Source organism: Mustela erminea, chromosome 11 (assembly GCF_009829155.1).
Source record: "Mustela erminea isolate mMusErm1 chromosome 11, mMusErm1.Pri, whole genome shotgun sequence".
In the NCBI taxonomy this organism is placed as follows: domain Eukaryota; kingdom Metazoa; phylum Chordata; class Mammalia; order Carnivora; family Mustelidae; genus Mustela; species Mustela erminea.
Window position 1 is genome coordinate 997,063 of NC_045624.1, and position 22,483 is coordinate 1,019,545.

Below are 22,483 nucleotides of genomic sequence, written 5' to 3' on the forward strand. Positions count from 1 at the left end.
TTCCCGTGTTTCACATTATGGCCATTCCAGACTCCTGTGCTACCTGCCGGGCCGTCGGGAGGGTCAAAGCGAGTGTCCACGCCCACCAGCGTCCAGGAGCGCTGGACGGTTATGCGCTCATTTGCTCTGACGCCAACAGCCCAGTTCTATGTGGCCACGAGGAAGATGGGAGGGTGGCGGTCGAGTGGCGCACAGGGACGTCCACCTCTGGACTCGGGCTTGAGCCAGCACGGGACGGCAGGTCCCGCCCGCCAGATCTCCAGGAGGGCATCCCGGGGCCCTTCTTGGACTGACGCTTTGGTTCCAAAACTAGCGAGGCCAGTGCCAGCAATACAGCGGTGACGTTCGGTCACAGTCACGGGGCACCATCACCGCCAGGAACGGCCATCGCGGATTCAGGTCAGCGGTCACGTGACCGTTGGCAAGTCATCCCCAGTGTCCTCCTGTGTGCCCCCTGCTGTCCTGGGCACTCGGGCTATCCTGCCACGGCTCACATCCTAGTGGGCAAGGCAGAAGGAAGGGCTAAGTGGGCCGTCCAGGCGAGGCCACTGCTCTCACTGGACAGACCAAAACCCACCCGTGAGGATGGTGAGTCCTGCAGGGCCTGGGCCCCCGGAGCAAGCAGCTCTTCAAAGGCCTAAAGCAGGCTCGTACCCCAGGGTGTTCAAGGACAGAAGGGGCCACAGTTGCCCGGGGTCAGGTTGGGAAAGCTTTGCACCTGCCGCATGAACCCTGTGTTGTTGGGACCCCGAGGTAGGGCAGGCAGAGAGGAGAGACGGAGTGGCCTGCCTCCTCCTCCGGGCACCGCGAGTTTTCTGTGCTGGCCGTCGAGGGACGGTTGCTGGAGGGCCCCAAACCGCCACACGGAGGCCCTACGCCAGGGTTCTAGTATTTAAATATCTGCCTCAAGTTAACGAGCCATTAAAAAATCTGATCTTCGTACTTTGAATACATATATTCATAATGAAAAACGTTTGTTTAAATATGCATAGAGCTATACTTTTACTTCTGAAAGTCAGCCAGGTAATACAAGTCGGCTGCACAGAATCCTGTCATGCATGTTTGGGGTTTCTTGTTGCACTGGCAGAGTTTGGTGAGTGATAACAACATGTGATTCTTGATTATCGCACATTTATTTACAAATGTCTTTGCTCCCCTTTTTTTTAGAAAATTGCTAATTATATTGTTTAATAAGATTTCATAAAGTCTGTGCGTTTAGACGGAAATGATCCAAGTGTAAGCACACAGAGTATAAAACGAGAGTGTGTTCTTATGAAAAATACAAAGCACATCAGAAACCAAACATTAAAATTATGTATGTATCTTCAAAAAGGACATTTTTCTTGAGCAGCACCCAAAATGGACAATTAAAGGTATATGACAAATGTAGTAATAGATACCGAAGCTTCAAATCAGAAATATTCGGAAGAAGGAGTTTGTAATTCTGTGTTTTGAAAACATAATCCAGTCGTCGTGAAGATTAACTCCCTCTGGCTTCGGGAGACGCCGTGCGGCGCGACTCGCGCAGGTTCCGTGGACACGGCAGCGAGCCCGGTGCCCCAGCCAGGGCGTTTCGTTTGTGCAGGAGAAGGACCCCCTTCTCGAGGATGGGGCTTGCTGTGTGGAGTGGATCTGAGCGCGCGAGGACATTCTTGCGGGGGCGAGGCCCGGCCTCCCGCTGCTGCTCCGTCGGAGCGACACAGGACGCCCGATGAGCCATGGACACGTGATGAGCCCGAAGAATCCCTTGAAGGCCCAGTGTCAGGACACGGCCTGTTTGCAGAGCCTGGTGAGCAGGAAGGGCTCTCGAGGAAGGTCCCCTCACGCCCACGAGAAGGTTTGCAGCTGTAAGACCAGGGCCTGGCGTCCACCCACGGAGCCCTGCCGGGCCTGTGCCTGTTCCTCCCTCCACGGCCTCCCCCGGCTCCATGGCCCCCGGCCGTACGCTCAGGCCCCTTCCCCCCACCACGGTGACCGTGACCGGCTTGCACGTGGCTACCTGTGGGGGCCATGGCCCTCCTCCCCATATTGACGGGGTTCCTCGGACCACCTGTCAGCCTCTGGCCGGGGCTCCCGGCCTGCCATGGGAGGCCGCAGCTCCGTCGCTCTGAGAGTCTTGTGCTCCTAGGGGTAAGGGGGACACGTGAGTGCCCCCGCAGGGATATCCTCACCAACCAGCCCCTCCCCACGGTCTGCGCTGTCCCCAGTCTGTCGGCGACACCCCCAGTGCCAGACGCCCCCAGGCACACAGCATGTTAAAGGCTCTGAGAAGGCCAGCAGGTGTGTGTATGTGTGTTTGGCTGTGTTTAGCTCTGTGTTTCCCAAACCCGTGAGCAGAGGCCTCCTTTCTCCCCCAAATACCTGTTACCGTGTGGAGAGTGGCTTATGGAAATGGGCACTCGGTGGCACCCTGCAGCAGGAGAGGGGTCAGGCCCACGGCTGCTGCCCCGGCCTCTGGCTGCTTCTTAGAAAAGGCCTGTGTGAGGAAAGCGTGAACAAGCAGAGACAGTTCCCATTTCTTTCTAACTCCTGCCAGAGACGATGCCCTGCCCTCAGCAGTCTGGGCGCGGTGTTATTTCTAGGGCGGGATTGGGGGGCTCAGGGGCTCCTGACCCCGTAACACTTCTCTGCCCCCACCAAGGAAAGGAGGGCGTGGACAGGGCAGCAGGGCCAGGGGCCGTGGCACCTGCCGCACGGGACAGACCCGCTCCCCTCTCTCCCTGCATGGGCTCCAGCCGGGCAGGTTCCAAGTAGGGAGTCACCCCAAAGCAAAGTGCACAGCGACTGCGTAGCTGTGCTGCTTTGGGGGACTGACCCCAGGTGAAGGGGCCCAGCAGGCCCACTCTGAGGTCCCCGAATGACCTGGAGGCTTCTCTCCCTCTCACGGACGCCCCCCTGGGTGTAACCGTGCAGCAGAGTGTGGGTGAGGTGCAGATCTGAGCCTCAGGAATAGTGGTTCCAGCTCTGCCAGCAGCCGGGCTCCTCCCACAGGGCGGCGGGGCTTCCCAAACGGGGGGCGCTGTCCCCACCCGCCTCACCTGCCCCCTCCCCGTTCCCTCCCTGTGTTCCTGCTGGAGCTCGGCCACTCGCTGTCAGGCCCCCACTGAGATCACAGAAGGGATTGTGCACACCCTTCCAGTTAAAGTGACAGGGCCAGCGAGAGAGGCAAATTCACCCCACGGAAGCCTCGTGCTTAATTACAGGGAATCCTGCATAAATTGTCCAGTGCCAGGAATTATTCTGATAAATGAAAACACTAATTAAATAGGCTATTGTAGAATTTTGAGAACATCGTAGGGTTCTGCTTCTCCAGGTCATTTGCATATCTGCATCTAGTGAATTTAATTTTAAAGGACTTCTTTTTTGTGTTTGGAAACCCTTTTTGTCTCCAATGAAGATAAAAATGGGCTTTATACACCGTTGTCGGTGTTATTAAAGCAGCTTCTCCCAGGGTCTCTGCCTCCCGGCCCCGCCAGCTCCACATCCGCACTGGGCCGTCGAAATAGCCCACAGCCGACATTCAACAGAGAGCCCAGCAGGAGAAAAGCTTTTCTTTTTCTTTAAAATGCCTTTTACCCAAAGCCTGGAAAACATGGCAGCGTCAGCGCAGCATTCCCAGGAGGTAGCCTCCACGCAGACAGCGGTGCGGCGTGAACGGTGTGGCGGCCGGACAGACAGCCTGCAGGCCTGGGGGCAGCCATATGGGGGGCCGGGCGAGGCCGGGGATCTTCCTGGTGCCGTTTGCCCCGTGGAGGGGATTCAGAAAGGAAGTGTCCGGGGCCCTCTGGAGCGCCCCAGGATGGCGTGGAGGAGGGGCCAGAGTCCCGAAGACTGGCTCTGCCCTCACGCCGGGCCCACGTGAGCAAAACAATGCACGGAAGGGCCGTCCGCGGACTCGTGTGGGCGACGCGGGGCTCTGTTCTCCATCGTCTCCACCAGTAACGACAACAAAACAGAGAGGATGTGACCCCAAGCCTGAGAAAGGACAGAAGAGCACAGGCCACAGGTGCCACGGCCCTCAGCTGCCACAGGGGCTGCGGACGGGGCAGGACACCCCCCACGAGGCTCCTCGAAGAGCTGCAGGTAGGGTTTCTGGGACACAGCACTGCCGCAGGTCTCCGGCGAGTTCTCACGGGCAGGACACACGGCCCCGGGCGCTCTCTGAAGCACCATGGCCCACGGTGGCATGGAGGGGGACCCTGGAGCTGGGGCGGCGTCAGCAAGACCCCGGCCGCTCACACGGAAGACGAGGAAATGTGGGCAGAGAGCACGTGGGGGCAGAGCCCGTCTTCTTGAACGAGGGCGGCGGGTGCAGGTCGCGAGGGTCGATACCGCTCTCAGCATGGGTCCAGCCACGGGGCTGTATCTCCGTCCGTCCTCGCTGTGTGTGTGCACAGCCATGCGTGAGGAAGACGGTCGGAGGCCTGTGTCGGGGCGGCCGGCAGCCTGCCTCTGGCTGAAGGAGCCGGGGAGCGGAGGGACGGCGGGCGTCGCGAGTGAATTAACACCGGACGGACATGACGTCCTGAAGGGACAGCGGCGGGACACTTGCCTCTCTGGTCCGTCACGAGTACACGGCCGGTGCGGCACGCTCAGGGACCTCCCAGACTTTCCCAGGGTCCCCCTGTCGCCGTGATCCCGCTGGGCCACACCAGCAGCATCACGGGCACGTCCAGAGCCCCTCTCGGTGGACCTGGGGCACGCGGGGCCGCATCCTGCCTCGTGGGAGGTCCCCAACAGTGTGTCTACTCACCAGGGCTGCCCCGCTCGCCGGCCGTCGCGTACCTGGCATGCCGCCCCGCCGCACGTGGAGAGCCCGGCGAGGACGGACAGACGGACGCGAACCCTCTCCTCGACGACCTTCAATCTGGCTGATCCTGAGAACGAGCTGGGGAGGGGGACGGGAGCAGGTTCTTCGGAAATGCGGACTTCCGGGTCCACCTGTGCGTTTTCTGATTTGAAGGTCGAGAGACCAGGAAGCAGCGGTTTTCCCTGCCGCTGAGGGACGTCGAGTCGCACCGGGAGGCACCGTGGGCAGCGCGCAGGACCCGAGGGAAGCGGCAGAGGGCGGACGTCGTGGGCAGAGGACGGGGCGTCACGGGGCTCACAGAGCAAAGGAGGCTCAGTCCGGGGGTTTGTGGACACGGTGGCACCGACGCGGGAGCCAGACCCTGACCTGGTCACCAACTCCTCGCTCGTGTTCGCCCCGAAACCAGCGGAAGCCGTGTCAGTCCACACAGCGTGATGGTTCCGGGGCGGGTGGTGAGCCCACACAGCGCTGCCGGAAGACGAGCAGGACGCCGGCGGGCGGCCCCGGGAAGGGCTCCGTGCCTCGACGCCAACACTGCTTTCCGCGAGCTGGGTCAGCAGGGTGTTTCCGGCGCGGGGAAAGGGCCTGCCCGAGGGCCTGGGGCTCCAAGGCACCTGGGCCTGTAGGATGGGTCAGCTCAGCTGCTTGTGTCCCCCGGAGACACAAGGGAGAGCTTGTCTGCTCTGTGGGAGGGTCCGGCCTTCCCCTGCACACCGCGGAGTGAGCAGGCGTTTGGGCAGAGAACGCCAGCATTCGGCCTCCGGCTCGTGCGGGGACACGGGCCCGCGGGTCCATCCCTGGCCATCTGCCTCGTGCAGGACGCTCCGTGGGGCCGCCCGCCCCCCGCCCCCACGGGAGGTTTGCAGACTCTGGGACTGCGCTGCCTGCGCCGCGTGGCCGGGCTGTCTGGAGTGTCTGTCCTCGCTCGGGGGCAGTAAACGGAGAACCTTCTAAATTCCGCCTTCATGTGCTTCCTGTCCCTCAGCCCATCCGAGAGTTGCTATTACGCCCCCAAAAGTAGCTTGCCATTCGGGAAGATGTTTCCTCTGTTTGCAGAAGGACATTGGAATCGATCGCGTTGTATTCTGTCCCTTGAAGACCGTCCTCCTCCAGTCGGTGTTTCTGTTTGGGCCACCGCCTCGCACTGCCCTCCCCCTGCTCCCACACGGCCCCGTCAGACTCAGAACCAGATGGGGCTCTGCGGGCCTCTGCCTCCCAGTGCGGGGATAACCACCTGCCTGTAAAAGGAACGTGCGTTTGTCCTCGGGAAACTTCCGACGGGACGACGGACGGCCCCAGGAGGGGCAGGCGGGCGTAACAGCATCTCACCCCACCCCCGCACCCGAGAGAGCCCCGTCACCAGGTTAACGGGGCGGACGCGACAAGGGGAAGTGATCGATCTCTTGTTCTCGTTGGCGTTAGCCACGGTGGCCGGGCACTCCTCACGCTCCGGCTCTGTGGTCAAGTCTGTTTTTCCCGGTTTTTCATTTCCAAAATGACATGGGCTCTGACCAAAAGACCATTTCTATAGATTTGTAAGCCCAGACCAGTTGCTTTGTGACGCAAGATCTTCCTGAAAAAGTTGGGGCTGGGGGCTTGCGGTGCCGGCGTCGGGACTCCTGAGTGCTCACTTCCATCCGCTGATTGTTTCCAGAGCTCGTGTCTCCTTGTCTGGCGGGGCGGCTCGTCCTCCGCCCATCTGTGTCATCGTAGGTCAGGAACAGGGAGGGCAGGACGGGGACAGCCCCCAGCCCAGCTGCGGGATGTGCACACGGCCAGTCGCGCCCTCCACGGTCCCCCTCATGAGCTTGGGACGCCAGTTAGTGGAACGTGTTTCCCAGCGAGGAGCACCAGGTGACCAGCAGAGCACTCGAAAATGACCCTACGTCTGCGGAGACGTCTCGTGTGGTTTTTGTGACAGTTGTGTCGGGCTCCCGGGGGCCGCGGGAAGGCCGGGCCCGTGCGGCGCCCCTGGTGGACAGTGTGGGCTGGCACTCGGGGCTAAACCAGGTGCTGAACCAGGCGCTGAACCAGGCCGCCCCTGGTGGACAGCGCGGGCTGGCACTCGGGGCCCAGCCGCAGGCTGCTCACGGCCCGGTGCCGAACCAGGCCGGCCGCGCGCTGACTCGATGGGGCATCTCTTGGTGGAGAAGGCCAAGGGAGTCTGGAGAAGGGGGCGCTGACCCTGTGCTTCTCTTCCCCACAGCTGACGGCAAGGATGAGCTGGAACAAGCATCTGGACTGAAGATCGTGCGGGCCGGGAGCGGGTCGGTGAGTACCTGGGCGGCTGCCTCTGAGGCATGCGTGGCTGGCGGGGGCAGGGCAGGGCAGGCCCGCGGACGGGCCACGGGACGCGATGCCAGTGTGCACTGCCTCTGCAGTCGGAGTCCGGCGTGTCGCTGAGAACGGCCGTCCTGGTTCGGGACACGAGCTTCCCTCCCCAGAGGTGACGTAACTGCTGAGCGTGTGACACGAGCCCCCCTGGAGCGCTCTGTCCTTGGGGCATCCCAGGATGCCATTTGGGTTGGCGCGCCAGGCATGTGGGGACGCTCTGTGCCGCGATCTCGTGAGGCGGCGGTGGTGCCCGCCCGTGGCGTGTCGCTGTCGAGAGAGGCATGTGACCAGGTCCTCCATGTGCCACTAAAGCTGGTGGTCGCCCCCGGTGCCTGCGTGGCCCGTCTTGGGGCAGTTTTGCGAACCGCAGGCAGAGCAGTGCACGTGACTCCGCGTGGCGGGGGTACGTGGCCACTTGAGGCCACGCAGACCCCGACACCCCGCGCTGTGGTCGAGTTTCAGTGTCACGGCCCTCGCCGTTCTGGATGATTAGCTGGTGCGGGACAGCTTTCTCAGGAGTCCTTCTCACTCCCAGAGGGACGCCCCCTGCAGAGCCCCCAGGGCCAAGCCGCTCTCTCGGGGACACCCCTGGCAGCCGGGAGGCCTGGGTCATGAAGGAAGAGCGTGTCTAACTGCCTGTTCCCGCAGACGGGCTCCTTCGCTGCTCGAGCGGCCGGCGGGCAGGAGCAGCCTCGAGGGGAAAGCGGCCCACGTCGTGCTCTTGTGTTCCAGGGACTGGTAGGCAGAGGGCAGGGGGCACTGGACGAAACCTGTCCGCAAAGGCTCGCCGGGACCGAGACCCTCTCCCTGCCTGCAGGCCATGGCCAGGAGCACAGACCGTGCGTCCGGTGAGGACGTCCCCCTCTTGGCCCTGCCGCGGACGGCAGTGGTCTCGGCAGGGAGTGAGCGGGGGTGGCCGGAGGCCGCCGAAGCCTGGGGAGGGAACAGTGGCCGGTGGCAGGAAGGGATAGAGGGTTGGGATCGTGACGGAAGGTTCCGGATGTGCTGCCTGTCTCAGGGACAGTGAAAGCGTGAAGCCCCCGTTCCTTTCCCACCACAGCCTTCCCCAGGAGGTGACCGGGGAGGGCGTCTGCACTGTGGCCAGCCGAGAACGCTCCGGGGCCATGAGTCCTCTCCCCACGAGGGTCCGTGGGCTTCGTGGAGGCCGGCTGTGCTGCCCGGGGGAGGGGGGATGGCCGTGTGGGCCAGGGAGGCTCTGCTGTGGGGTCGGCCCACAGAGATCCCAGAGCGCCTCTTCCTGAGGGAAGCACGGCCTCCAGCAGTTTCAGGACAGAGGGGACAGGCAGGGACTGAGCCTACCGGCGGGCTGCTGGACAGCGTGAGAGCAAACACGGTCGTCAGTGAAGCCAGCGCTGTAGCCCGTGGAGGAGGGGCTGCTCTGGCTCCGAGGGTCCTCACCCCCTCCCCCTCCCCCAGGCTCTTGGCCAAACCCCACTCCGTCGGTTGTCGGTCACCACCTCCCCTGGGCTGCCCGCCCGTCTGGTGGCTCTGCCTCCGTGACTTGCCCGTCTGTGAGGGCACCGAGGGCCTGGTCTTCCCGTGTGTCCTCCTGTCTGTCCTCGTGGTGCTGCTTCAGCCCCGGCAGGAGATGTCCTCCCCTCCCTGTAGGTCTCCTTCCGAGGTCTCCCCTCTGTTGCCAGACCAGGTGCCCGCAGTCTCCACCTCGCTCGGTCGCCTGGAAGGTGGAGGGACATGGGCCCACTGGTGGCCCTCACAGCCGTCTGGGGCGCCGTCCGGATGCCCGCTCCCCGACGAGCCGCTATCCCGGGTTCTGCGCCCCCCAACAGCGGTGCACGTGGTCCTCGTGTGGACACAGGAGCCACGCCGCGCCCGCCCCACACCCAGGCTGTGTGAGGACGCGGACTCTGAGAGCAGCCGCAGCAGCTCCCTCACGTCACGTCCTCATGTCTCTGTTGGTTTTGGAATCTGGAGATGACCCGTCCTTCCCTTTGGTCTTGGCGCTGTGTGGTGTGGTGTTGTGTGGTGTGGTGTTGTGTGGTGCTGTGGTGCTGTGCCGTGTCCGGGGTCCATGTGCTACAGCGAGCGGCTCCCGCCCCGCTCCGTTCACCGCACCACGCGTCATCCTGCAGATCCGCACTGGCCCCTCCTGTGCACCAGGCTCTGTGTAAGGACCGCTCACAGCCGGGCCCGGGACAGGCAAACCTGCCTCGTGGAGCTCCCCTTTCCTTGGAAGCCGGGGTCCCCTGAGAGGCGAGGCTCACTGTCCCCTCTGAAGACAAAGCCTGCCGTCCCCTCCGCTGGGCTTTGTCTGAGGGGAGCAAACCAGCTCCGTCCCGCGTGACGACTTCTCTCCTAGGTCTGGAGCGCCTCATGCCACCGTCCCCTCGTCCCCCTCTCTGTCCCAGCCCCCTGCCCTCCCTGCTCTGGGGCTTTTGAGCTCGCCCACCTTGAAGTCCGCATCTCTCTTGAGCTACCGTGTGCTCACCCCCACCTCTGTGAGCCTCCAGCAGAACCACCGCCTCTTCCGTTCATTCCGCCGTCCTGTCCGTCTACACACGGGGGCACGCGCGTGTTGTCAGGAACCTCATGCTTTAGTGCAAATGTCTGTCTGCTTCCGCGCGCACCCCCGCCCCGGTTCTGGGTCGCAGGCGTGTCTCCCGGGCTTTCCTGCCCCTGCTTGCTGACGGACCGCAAGCTCACCACCACAGACCACAGACGAGCACGCGGCACCTCCAGACGGTCATGTCCAAGGACGCCCGCGTGCCTGGACCTGCCCAGGACACGTCCTTCAACATTGTCCTTCCTCCTTCCGCCGCCGCCCTCAGTCTGTGGTCCTGACGCGCACGGCCGGGGCAGAGCCCTGCGCCCTCCTGCGCCTGAACCGCAGCCGGAGCGAGCGGGTGGGACTTCCCGGCGTGGAGGGCGCCCGTCCAGCCCTCGCTGCGTCCTGGCCCTTGTCCTCTGGCTCGTTACTGTCAGCAAACACACTGCGTGTTTCCCGTGTTGCCGACACCAGATAGGACCTCTGACCCCAGAGCCCTTTGCCGCCAAACCCACCAACCTCCATGCGCGTTTCCCGCCCTGGCACCTCGCCGCACTCCCGTCAACCCCATCAGGACGCAGAGGTTCTGCGCTGGTGCCATCTGACCCGTGGCTGCCGCAGCCAGAGCCCCTTTCTGCACTGAGGCTCCTTGTCCTCTGGCCGGCCCAGCCTGGTTTGTGGAATCCTGGTGGTACGGAGGGCCCTCCTGTGACCCCGGGTCTCCAGCTGCCCCCACTGGGCACAGTCTTCTCATTCACCCTGTACTGCCTCGCGAGGGATCATCCAGACCCTGGCTTTGTCCTCCTTCATAGGATGGTGACCCCGAATTTAGATCTCCAGACCGATGCGTTCACTGCCCTGCTCGCCCCACGTTTCTGCACTGGGAGGTCTGTGCAAAGTGGGCAGGACGCCTGACTTCCCTGCCAGCTCGTCGCTGTCCCCAAGCTCCCCGTCTTACTGACAGAAACTGTGTCCCTTTCGGCGTCACGCGATCTACATGCTGGATTGGGCCAACACACAGGAATTTGACTCGCACTTGGGCCGTTTGTGAAGGGATCGCCCTCCGATTGTTCTGGATGTCCGTCCTTCTCACTCATGGGTGGGGATCTGCCCCGGCGGGGGAGCTCTGGTGACCCAGGGGATGGGGAGGGGGGTCACAGGTTTGGGGGTGGGCCTGCGAACCCACCGCCACAGCGCTGCCTCCTTTTCTCTGCCCACCTGGGGTGTTGCCCTTGGGTCCCCAATGGGAGCCTGGCCATGGGGGCCCACCCACTGCACCCCGGGCGCCCCTCTGTCTTGTCAGCAGTCCTTGGGTTTCCTTGGTGCTCCGGGGGCCTAGAGACCCACACGGTGGTGCTCCCTCACCTTGAAGTTGGCTGAGGTCCATCCGGTGGGTTCTCTAGCCCGGGACCCCCATGTCCCCCCCAGACTTCTCCCAAACCCATCTGCGTCCAGAAGCTGCCCCTGATGGAGGTGCGGTGCTAGTCGATCGGGGGCTGGTCTCGGGAATTGAAAATGGGAACAAAGGGGCAAGTGCAGGTACTTTCTAAAAGCTGACGGCGTCTGTTTCTCCGACGTTCACCCCTCGTGCAGGGTTCGGCCTGATCTGATGGTTCCCGTCTCACAGCGTTCACTGTGAGCCCCATCGCGGCTTCCCGACTCTGGTACGCGGCGGAGGCTGATTGCTAGAAGCTCGGCCATCTCTCTCCCAGGCACTGGGGACGCGTGCATGGGCGACAGACGGCGGAGCTAAAACCCTTTAAGCCGCATGGAAGCATCTCAAAACAAGACGTAAAGCAAATGAACAGCTTAAAGCAGGCGCACACGTTCCTAAGAGACTTGGGGCGTTTTGACCTATTTCAGGATCTGATTTGTGACATCTTGAAATTGTTCGCACTTTCTTCAAATTAATAAAGTCGTATTTCCTCCAAAAAATTATAACAAGACAAACTCAGGTATTTAGAAGGTAGGCGATGCAGGTGATGGTCACCAGGATGGCAGACTCGTGAGTCCGGCTCCCCAAAGTGCGTCTGCAACAAGGACTGTGTGACCTCTCGATGTGCGACGGACGTGCAGCTGGGGGTTAACCTGCCCAGCATCTCAGTGGGAGCAGAGGTGGCCTGCGAGGCTCGGCCTCATTCCTGAGGCTCAGGAACCAGGGGAGGGCACGTGGGAGGCCCACACTTCACCGCAACGCGGTCTCGCTTTGGACTGAGTGCTCAGGGTCTGCCACAGAGGGGCCGCCCTGGGGGGGTCACAAGCCCCTGTCACCTAGAGAAGAGGGGTGGCCATTTGTCCAGATACCAAAAAAGGAAATCTTTCCATCTAGTGCATGGAGGGGACGTTTTCCTCACCCCCCAAGGGTCCGCGGCTGGGCCCGACGGTTACACTGACAAAGACAGACGAGCAGGAGAACAGCACACAGATGTACCGGTTGCACCTGACGTGGAGCATAAGGAAATGAAAACCCAAAGAAACCGTTAGACCCCAGTATTTTATGCTGGATTCGATGCGCACCGCACCGTCGCGGGGAGTACGGGTGCTTCAGGAGCGCGCGGTAAGGGCAGCCCGTGGGGAGACTGCGGGACTCTGCTCCGCTTTACTCCGTCTAGGAGCTACGGGCTCTCCCTTCCCTGCGTCCAGGGGGCCCTGTCTCGTGAGGGTCTTGTGACCTGCCTCAGGGAGGGCGGGGCGGGTCGTCAGAGAGAACTTCCTGCGCTGTCTCTGCCTCCTTCAGCGGGAAACACGTGTCCCGGCACCATATGGGGGGGGTGCCTTGAGCCCCATCCTCAGCACGGTGTGATGTTAGACATGCTTTTCCTCTTTTAAATTATTTTATTTCATTTTATTTTGAGAGAGAGAGAAGGAGCGGAGTGGGGTGGGGAGGAGCAGAGGGAGAGAGCTCTCGAGCAGACGCCGGTCGGAGCGCAGAGCCTGACGCGGGGCTCCATCTCAGGACCCCGAGAACACAGCCTGAGCTGAAATCAAGAGTCAGATACCGAACCAGCTCAGCTCCGCAGGCGCCCCTCGGTGCGGTCTTCGTGTGCGTCTTCCGAGGGACCTGGGGTGTAAGCATCTTGCTTGAGTGAGGTTGGCGAGGTGACCCCACTCTCTGTGCCTCCGGTGTTTAGGTCGCTTCTCAGGCTCCTGGGCGCAATTTCATGCAAAGAAAGAGTTCTTTGGCCAAGACCAGGTTGGTCCCAAAAGTTCCTAAAATGTCTGTGAATGGGCAGTTGGACTCCTACCCTAGATTTCGTGGACATTCTCCGTGTGGCAGTCGGTACCATGTGGCAGGACAGATGCTTGAGGTCTCACTGCGCTGCTGCCTGTCTGTGGACAGACGCCGCGTCCAGTCGTTCCGGGGACCTCTGGGAGGCACGTGCTCAGAGGCCCTGTTTAGGGGTCTGGCTGGTCCCAGGAGGTCACTTGACAGGGCGGGACCTTCACCCACAGAGTGGAGAGACCACGTGGCTGAACATCCCCACATCAGAGGTGGGGGAGAAAATCCACGGGGTCAGGGTGAGGGGAAGCTGTCACGTGCTCGGTGGCACAGGGACCTGCCTTTATCATGCCTGCTGAAGACTCACGGGATGGTGGACGGGACTTTTGGCTCACAGGAGTGTGGCCGTGCCTCGGCTGGCGGGTGGCTGGGAACCCCGTGAACTCGGGCTCCACAGAGGGCCCCTCAGCCACCGTCAGCCCCGTGCAGCGTGGGGAGGGGCGAGTCACAGGCAGCGCTCTGACTGGTCTGGGGGTGCCGTCAGCTGTGGTGACAGAGGACAGACGTGCTAAGACTCACACTCACCCATAGAAGGCATCGTGACGTCTACACAGCGGGCGCCTGCGGCTTGAACGGCAGACTCCCTGCTGGGCAGTCACAGACCCAGGGCTCTCCTTCCAAGGACCTCTGCAAAAAGTCAAACCGAATGAAGTATGAAACCAGAGGAAGGAAACTAATTACACTGGAATAATCGAATGGAATTTGATGATTTCCTTAAATTCTCCTCACGTGAGGGGACCTTGCGCACGTGTACATGGGTCCGTTGGTGGGCGGGGCTGGCAGGATTCCAAGCGAGTTCTCTCCTTTTCCAGAAGTTTCTTCAGTAGGTGTTTGTTTACTTTGAAATCGTTGTGGATCCGCAGGGGCTCAGAAGGACAGAACAGGGAAGCCGTGTTCACACTTACACACCTGTGAGGACACAGGAGGAAACGCAGCTGTGTGTGGACGCCCCGGGGCCCCAGCCGTCAGCTATAGAGAATGCCAAGAACGGCTCAAGTCGCCGCGTGTCTGTGGACATTTTCCGTGGCGCCCACAGGAAGGGTGTCGGGAGTCATTTAAAGTATGTCTGGTGTTGGGATCAAGGCACGTACTTGGAAACCCAGGGGCAGAGCAGGGGTGTGGGTGTGGCGGGGGTCGCTGGGGGCAGGTGCCGTCGGAGCAGGAGCTGCAGAGGGCAGCGGGCCGCGTGGCAGGAGACGGGCTGTCAGGGTAGATGGGGTCTCTCGGGTGGAGACTGAGATGCCGGTCTTGTGTTTTCAAGGGTCCACGACATTCCTCAGCTGGCGTGGCCTCCCGTGGCTCCTCCAGGCTCCTCTCCGCCCACCCTTGGGCTGCCACAGGGACACCGACCGTCACGGGCCTCCTGGGAGCCCAGGGCCAACCTTGCAGCCTCTCTCCAGAAGCACGCACAGGCCCCCAACATGCGCTAGTGTGGTCCCAGGGGATGCGAGGCGTCCCTGTCCAGTGCCCATCCGCTGACCAGAGCCATGGCTGAGCATCCCCTGGGGCTTGGGGGGGACGCTGGACAGACCTGGGCTCCCCACAGCTGTCCTTGGGTGCACAGGCCACCGGGGTCATTCCAATCTGCATTTCTGCACAGAGAAAATGGAACTTTTTCCTCCCAGAGGCAAAAAGTGCATTGGTCCTAGGAAAGCCTGTTTGCTCGTGAACGTTCCAAGTTTGTGTTTGAGCTGGAAGCTCTGCGTGAAGTCGCGCGAGAACACAGGCAGGACCTGCCCAAATCTGCTCTGTCCTCGGCCGAGGGGCCCCTGCGACCAGCAGATCTGAGTCTCAGTGGATGGGCCACTGCAGCTTCCGTGGCCTCCACGCGGAGCCCTCGCTGCCACTGCTCACGCGGTGCTCGTCTTCCTCGAAAGTGAAGAAAATCACACAGAAGTGCGTTCGATATGACTCATGGCACTTGACATATCGAAAAATAGGAGTTTATTATAGAACAACATCCTTCCCTTCTGGAACGCTGTATAAAGTATCACGTCGCGTCGCCATGAATGTCTTTTCAATACTTTCTGTGATTCAGCGGCGAGAGCGGCGCCGAGCGAAGTGGCAGTTGCTATAGTGACAGATTCAATTTTTATTCAATATCAGAGTAAACAGTCACGTAAAATGAAATAAGTAGCGTCTGCCTGTGGCTGCGGCCCACACCTCTGCCAGGCCCTGGCCTCCCTTCCCGCACCCCCTCTCCGCTCTCCCCCACGCCTCCCTTCCACACCCCCACAGCCCCTCCCCCACCAGCCCTTCCCCTCCCCCACCTTCTCGGCTACCTTCAGCTGCATCTCGTGGAAGCCGGCTTGGCCTGGGTCTCCTTGCGGGCTCCGTCTGGGCCGGGACTGGACAGCGTCCCCGGAAGACACGGGGGAGGGGGGTCCGTCTCAACAAAGCGTAAGGTTGTCCTGTACCATCCTCCAAGGACCCATTATTATAGCCTCGGAAGTTAATTTTCATTTAAAAATGAAACTCTAGACATAGTCCTGAGAGCTCTCAGAAGGTCCTAGCTCAGAAAGCCTTGCTCAGGCTCAGCGCGTGAGAGCGGGAATTGCTGAGCGTGAGGAAGTCCGGAGGAAGTCCACCGGTCCGGACGCCGCCAGCTCCCCGCGGCACAGCCGCCCCGGCCGCCGGCCCCGTGGCTCACAGACGACCAAACGGAGAGAGGTCGCAGGCCAGGGCGGTGTCAGGTCCCAGCCAGGCAGCCCCTCTCCCAAGCCCGTGTCTGAGTCTGTACGTGGCCCCACACCAGCCCGAAACCAGGGGGTGCTGGGTTCTGCCTTCTGGTGAAAGGGACCTCGTGGTTCCTGCCACGTGTCCCACCTCCCTGCGTCCCCGTGTCCCCGCCTCCCCCCCAGGAGGGTTTCACGGCTTCGGGTCCCCACAGACAGACCAGGCCGAGGCCGCACCGTGGCGGGGCGCCAGCCCCTGCTTCTGCCCGGGTGTGGGTCGGACGCGGAAGGAGAGCCGTGCGTTCGGGCTGGGGAGGCCGGGCCGCGAACGGGGGGCCTGGACGCGGGAAGCCAGGCTCGCGGCTCTGGGGCCTGAAGTGCCGCTGCGGCTTTGGCTGCCCCCGCGGGGGTGAGAGCGGGTCCTGTCCAGGCTCCGTCCGCGGCCCGTGGAACACCGGCCCCACCTGCCCCTGCTGCTCCCCCTGCACGTCCGCGTTCACATCCCGACGTCCCCTTCCCGGGGACACCCCTCATACGGCACGAGGACCTCTGTAACGACCCCGTGTCCCCGTAGGTCCCTCTCTCACGTGCTGGGGGTTGGGACGCCAGCGTGCCGTTTGGGGGAGGCAGCTGGTCACCTCCCCTCCCCACTGCATGCGAGAGCTTGGGTTTTAGCAAGCTGTTTCCCCGTCGGGGGTCCTGAGGCCGGTGGGTGGAGAAGCCGCGCAGGCGGCAGACTCCCCGTCCCCGAGGCAGCCTGGGCGAGAGGCACACCGCCCCCTCCTGCCTGTCTCTCCGCGTGGCATCCGTCAGAGCGGACTGGAGAGACCTGACCTCGTGTTTGTGCCCAACCGTGCACTCAGCAGGAGCTCCACGTGTGTCTCAGTCGTCCCCGGAGTCTCCAGAACCCTGCACGAGGCCTGGCCTACGGCAGAAACTCAATAAACATGCGTTGAAACGAATTGAATCGTGAAGCCTGGCTGCAGGGTAGACGCCCCAGCCGCTCCCTTTTCCACGGGCCACCAGACGGCCTCCCCCGCGGCGCTGAAATCCCTGTGGGAAGGACAGAGTCCGTAATCGTGTTGCGTGCACGGTGTCCGATGTCCCTGAGATCGCAGAGGACTGTCTACACGGCAGCTTCTGTCCCGCTCGGCCTGGCTTCATCTCCATGACGACTGACTGGAACACCTCCTCTGGGCTTCATCAGGCCTTGGTGTTTTTTTTAAAGGCTCTTTTCATCCGCATGAAATAATTAGTAATCAATATAACACAAAATAGAGTCCAATGCTAAATTTAAATTACTTCTGTGAAAGCAGGCGGTCGACACAATGGTTGTCAAGTCCGGCAGAGGTAGACGTGTCCTGAAGTTTCCTGTGTATCAACACGTGTGCCTGTCTGTCCTGTAGTGAAGAGGCGTCCGTCCTGCTGCCGTTTCCCTGAAAACAGGGCCTGTGTCTGCAGTAAGAGCAGGAACCCGCATCCAGGGACGGTGAGTGCAGGTGGGCCACACGGCCGGGGCTGGCTGGGAGCTGACAGGTCCCGTTCCCTGGGCTGCTGGGCCTAGCACGGCGGCCACCCATGCCTGCCTCTGTTCCAGGCCCCAGGATCCGTCACAGGCCACACGGTCCTACAACGTCTCGCATCCCGACTATAAACCTCAGTGATGAGCCCTGGCATCCCGTGAGCCCCAGAGGGGGCACCTCTGCAGCCAGTCGGCAGGCCTAGCCAACGTGCCCTGACCTGTGTGGGACCCACAGCGGGCAGACAGGTCCTGCTACCCACCCGTCTCTTGCCTGGATTGTGACTGCCCCGACCTGGGTGTTGGGGTTCGGAAGCCGCTGTCACAGAGTGCCGACACGGGGAGCTAAAGACAGAAGAGCTGATCTCTCCCTGTTCTGGAGGCCAGAGCCCACAGTCCCGGTGCGGGCGGGGCTGTGCTCCCTCTGCAGTCTCCAGGGGAAGGGTCCTTCCTAGCTCGACCAGCTCCTGCTTTGCTGGCCATCCTTGGAGGCCGGGGCTCAGGGACCCACCTTACCAGCCTTGCCTGAGCTCCCTTCCCCCCTGTGTGTCTGTTCTTACGAGGAAGCCTATCGTGCTGGAGTGAGGCCCACCCCACCCACCAGGCCCTCATCTTAACTTGATCGCGTCTCCGAAGATCCGATTTCCAAATAAAGCCTCACTCGCAGGTAGTGAGTATTGGAAATTGCACATATCTTTTTGGGGGACACAGATTTGATCCATAGTACCCTAAAATCACAGGTGTCCTCTGTCCTCCGGACTTGAGGTCCCAATGTTTATTATTAACTGACCTAAAACTAAATTTTTCTCCTTTTGGGGAGGAGAGTAGTTTGCTCATCTGATTGTATGAACAGAGTTGGCCTCTCTGGCCAGATCTGTTTCTCTTTCATCATCTGGTTTGACCCCCCCAGACCTCACAGACACATGCACGTACACACACACACACACACACACACACACACCCGCCCCGTCTGCTGGTGCTAACAGGACCAAGGAGAGCCAGTGTCCGGACCTGGAGGCAGCTCCTTGTGGGTCATGCCTGTCCTGAGGGCCCCAGAGGGAAAACGCACAGACGTGTGTCCCTTACAGACCCCGCCAAGAACTTCGTATGTTCAGGTCAATATGAACAGAAAATCTAATGTTGCTGTTTTTATTAAATTACCTAATTCTTGTTATATGGTCATGTGAGGTTATTTTTCTCATCCAAGGTTCTTAAAAGTTAAAGTCCCCTTCGCTTCACCCCAAGGCACAAGAACGCTCGCCGTACTTTATGCCGTGAAACGCTTTTTGCCTGGAAGGTCAGTTGAGTGCGTGTATAAACGTTTCACTTGCAAAGTCCACGAGCTACAAGTGCAAGCCCCCGATTTTCCAATTCTGAGCATGCTGCCCCTCCTAGGGACCGGGGCAGGCCACTGGGTAGACCCCGGAAGTGCGGACGAGGGTTGGCAGGTAGAACCGGGCTTCGGGTTCCTCCGGGTATGTCTGTGTTGCCAGCCGGACCTTCTTCCACCCCAGCCTGGAACCCCTCTGTGGGGGCACCGTGCAGGGCCTGCCGTGCACGAACCGTGGGCGAGTAACGGGGGCCGGAGCTGCTCCCATAGGACCCCGCAGCGCCCTGGATGCTGGACATGTGGACACAGGCCCCGGCCCCGGCCCGAGGGAGGATGACACGCATTCTCATCACATGCTGGGGAGCCCTCAGGAGACCCGGTGCTCACACGGCCCTCCCCGCCTAGAGCACCAAGCTGCTCAGGAGGAGGGGGACGTAGAGGGCCCTGGGCAGCAGGACCCCGGCCAGCCTTCGTCCGTCCGCACGCCCAGATTTCACCTCTCATTTCTCTGCAACAAGAGACCTGGCTCCCAGGCTGATGAGGCTTCTGCACGCACAAACCCTTATATGGAATTATAGCTCTGTTTTTCTTAAGAGAGCGTGAAGCAGAAACATGTTTCTTAGGAAGTAACTTTCCTCCTTTGACAAGCACTTGGACCTAAGGCTGCCCTAAAAATATAAACATCTTCATCTGCCCCTAACACGGACCCATGGTCTAATGTGTCTTGTTGGTGTCTGCTTCAACTGTGGGCTCCTTGGCATGTTAGCCCCAGAAGACCATGTTTAGACAAGCTAACATCTAAAAAACAAAACCGCTCAGAGAGGAGACCACTGAGCTATTAAAGGTGAAACATTGTACCAGTCTTAAAGGTGAAACATTGTACCAGGCTTAAAGGTGAAACATTGTACCAGGCTTAAAGGTGAAACATTGTACCAAGCCAAGGCGGATGCGGAGAGAAGGGCGAGCATCCTTAGGAAGCTGAGGAGAGAGTTCGGGTTTGATCTGCCATCCCGGCCACAGCAACTAGAGATGACCGCGTGTTCCAAGCAAATTAAGTCTGCACAGTGACGGTGGGAAGACCCCGCTGTCCCAGTCAGTGGAGGAGGCTTGGCCACGTGTGACTGACCAGCCAGGACACCTTGTGGCAGTGCCCTCGACCCCTGTGAGGGGAAGACGCGCCCTCCTAGTGTGGGGGTCCCTTGACATCGAAACAATGTAAACCGTGTTATAATTTTATTTCTTTGGCAAAAGGCCATCTGTTTCTTTGTGGCTTATTTGCCGTCGGAAGCCTTGTCCTTTCGGTGTGCAGCAGGTAGAGTAACGAATTTATTCTAGAAATGTCAGTGATGTTTTATGACGCTCCCTTCGGCAGCAACATAAAAGGACTGATTGTGAAACTGCTAATTTACAGATCTTCTCTAAGTGAATGCAAACAAATTCTGGTCCTCAAAGCCCTGCTAATATACAATGTTCAATTTTTAATTTCCAGTCCATCTTAGATTATGGGGATGAAACACAATATTTAATCCCTCGTTAACACATGAATAAGCGGAAGCTGTCGTTTTCAACCAGACAATAACGGGATTATCTCAAGAACTGTCAGTTTACGTGAAAACATTATGTTGCCCAAATTTTCATAAAAATTAGCAGTGGATAATATTCAAGATCAGAGCCACGGAAAGAGGAAAGTCTGCATTCATGGTAATAAATATTCATATTTGTCTGCTCAGGAGATGAAAATCTAATCAAGGGGCTATTGATGCGCTGGCTTTTTTTTTTTTCAACCAAGACGTTTCATCTAAATTGGGTTTGATATGGAAATGAGCCTCGCTAGAGTCGTCCAGGCCGTGAGCACGCGGGATCACGGGGCGGGGTGCCCACAGGGTCGGGTGCCCACGGGGTCGGGTGCTGCTCTGACTGGCCGATGCGGGCCACCACCACCACCGGCGCTGGAGGCCAGCGTCTCGCTTCATTCAGGGTCCTGGGTGTTTAACAAGATGGAGTGTTTTGGACCCTCCCTCTCTTTTTTAAGAAAAACATAACGTAATTTCATGCCAGTTAACTCCTAGCTACTGCAGGGTTAAAATCATCTGTGTTTTTGCTTTTGTTGACAATTACCATAAATCAGAAGACACTCTGCGTGAAGCTTAATGAAAAATGTATGATTTTAAAAAGAAAAGATAGTAGCTGCGGGATGTTGGTGTGTGTGCGTGCGCGTTCCTGATACGTTCCTCAAGGCTCCACTTTCCCTACACATCAACAAGCATTTGAAAACATTGAATTAAACAGGCATTCATTAGGAAACACGGTGTGCGTGGATCCCATCAAGAGATGCCGTTTCTGGCCCCATCACAGCACCCTGTCTTGACCACGTCTGTGTTTCGGGCCACTAGGAAAGCTCCAGCACTCAGGGGCTCCCTTAGGCCCCAGGCCCTGCGCCCATGTGGAGCAGAACCTTTTTTAGCCCCACGGAAATTCCTAGAGAGCAAGAGCAAGATGTGCTGTTTCCTCCCTAGCAAAGGGCCAAATCTAGCCGTTCAGCATACCCGAGCGATCCTCACGTGTCTTCACTGTGTATCACAATGTGTCCTACTTCCACAGACAGGATCTTCTTAGACCGCTGTGGTTACGCTAGAGAACAGAATGCTCGCATCAATGTATATTTTACATACATCGTATATACGTGTGTTTTACAACGATGGCGCTGGCACGTCTTTCCCATTCACTCCTACCCTCTCGCTCAAGTGGACCTGATTGGGACGGTCTGTTGATCTTGGAGAGCACATAGGAAATGTGGCTTCTCAGGATAGCGCTTTCTGGGTAGAGATCTGCACGGCTCCTTCCGCGCCAGGGCAGGAAGGCCAGGAAGGACTCAGGAGACTTTCCTTCCACGCATGTTGATCGGTGTGTGTGTGCGCCCCTCCCATCGAGGTCCAGCCCTCACAAGAGCTGTGTCTCGTTTCCCTCCTGCCCTACCTTCTCCTGCCCTGCCAAGACCTCAGGTTTGCTGTGGGGTCTGGAGACCTTTCGTTCCTCCGTGAGTGTTGGGGTGGGGAGAGGGCGCACACTCAGGTCTCCTGGGCTTGTCCGTATCGCTTCCTACGTGCACAGGGAATTCACGAGGCTCTTTCAGGAACAACATTCCTCCTAGGAGTCTGGTTCGGTGTGCTCTCTGCCGGCTGCCGTCGCCCTCCAGGCCCTAGAGCAGGCTCCACACTTACCTGTATAGATGCTGCCCTTGGTACTGGGCCAGACCCTCTTCCCAAGACGCTCCTGCGCCCTAGGACCCAGAATGTGGGCAGCAGGAGAACCTGCTCCTTAGGGACCCCCCCGTGCGCTCACCCACAGCCTCTCCTCGCGCTGACCCGCCCGGTGCCAGCCGCGCCCTTACCGCGCGAGAGATGCACCTTGTCTCCAGCCGCCGGATCCTGTGCTGGTATGTGCTGTCCCGTGTCAGTCTCAGAAGGATTCGTTCATCCTCAGAGAAGCAGGACGGGCATGTGTGCATGGGCAGAGACCGAGGGGATGGGGAGGTGTGTGGCGAGCTGGCCCGCGGTTCCGGATTCCAGCAAGTCCCAGCAGCCGCTGTCTGCACACTGCAGGCCTGGGGCGCGAAGTCACACCCAGGAGCGGGTGACCAGCCGGGAGAAGATGCACATCCCAGGGCCGGCAGAGAGCAAATTCCGCCTCCTCTTTCTCTGCTCTGCTCCGCTCAGATTCCTGGTTCGTTCAACCGCTCCTGTAGGGACAGTCTAGCCCCAGAAGGGACATCTCACCAGCTACCCACACCCTCGGCCCCGCTGTGTTGACCGTCGCCACCTCCTTAAAGCTGCTTTTCCCACAGCCTGTCGCTGGAGAGTCTCTGCGTCTTCACGGACGGAGAGCGGCGGTTTTCAGTGTCGGGCTTGGACAGGAATTCCTGTCGTGAGTCAGGCCGTCGTTGTCGGTTAGGGTTCCAGCACCGTATGAGTGTGAGGGAACGTCCGTGAGGTCAGGGTGAGGGTGCTTGTC

General features: G+C 60.0%; 1 protein-coding gene and 1 long non-coding RNA gene across 7 annotated transcripts in view; one reads left to right on the plus strand and one right to left on the minus strand.

Annotated features, from left to right (window-relative positions):
- The window catches only part of PTPRN2 (protein tyrosine phosphatase receptor type N2), a 709,963-nt gene that overhangs the window by 470,380 nt on the left and 217,100 nt on the right, over positions 1–22,483 (plus strand). For all 6 annotated transcript variants that reach the window (XM_032303991.1, XM_032303993.1, XM_032303992.1 and 3 more), the window contains one exon: positions 7,017–7,081. In XM_032303991.1, coding sequence (XP_032159882.1) covers positions 7,017–7,081 — 65 coding nt within the window. The remainder of the gene's footprint in view (positions 1–7,016; positions 7,082–22,483) is intronic.
- On the minus strand, positions 1,273–3,042 carry LOC116568539. Its single transcript, XR_004276661.1, has 4 exons — positions 2,863–3,042; positions 2,362–2,476; positions 2,000–2,124; positions 1,273–1,773 (listed from the first exon to the last, which is right to left on the minus strand). It is a non-coding gene; the product is annotated as an uncharacterized LOC116568539 (long non-coding RNA).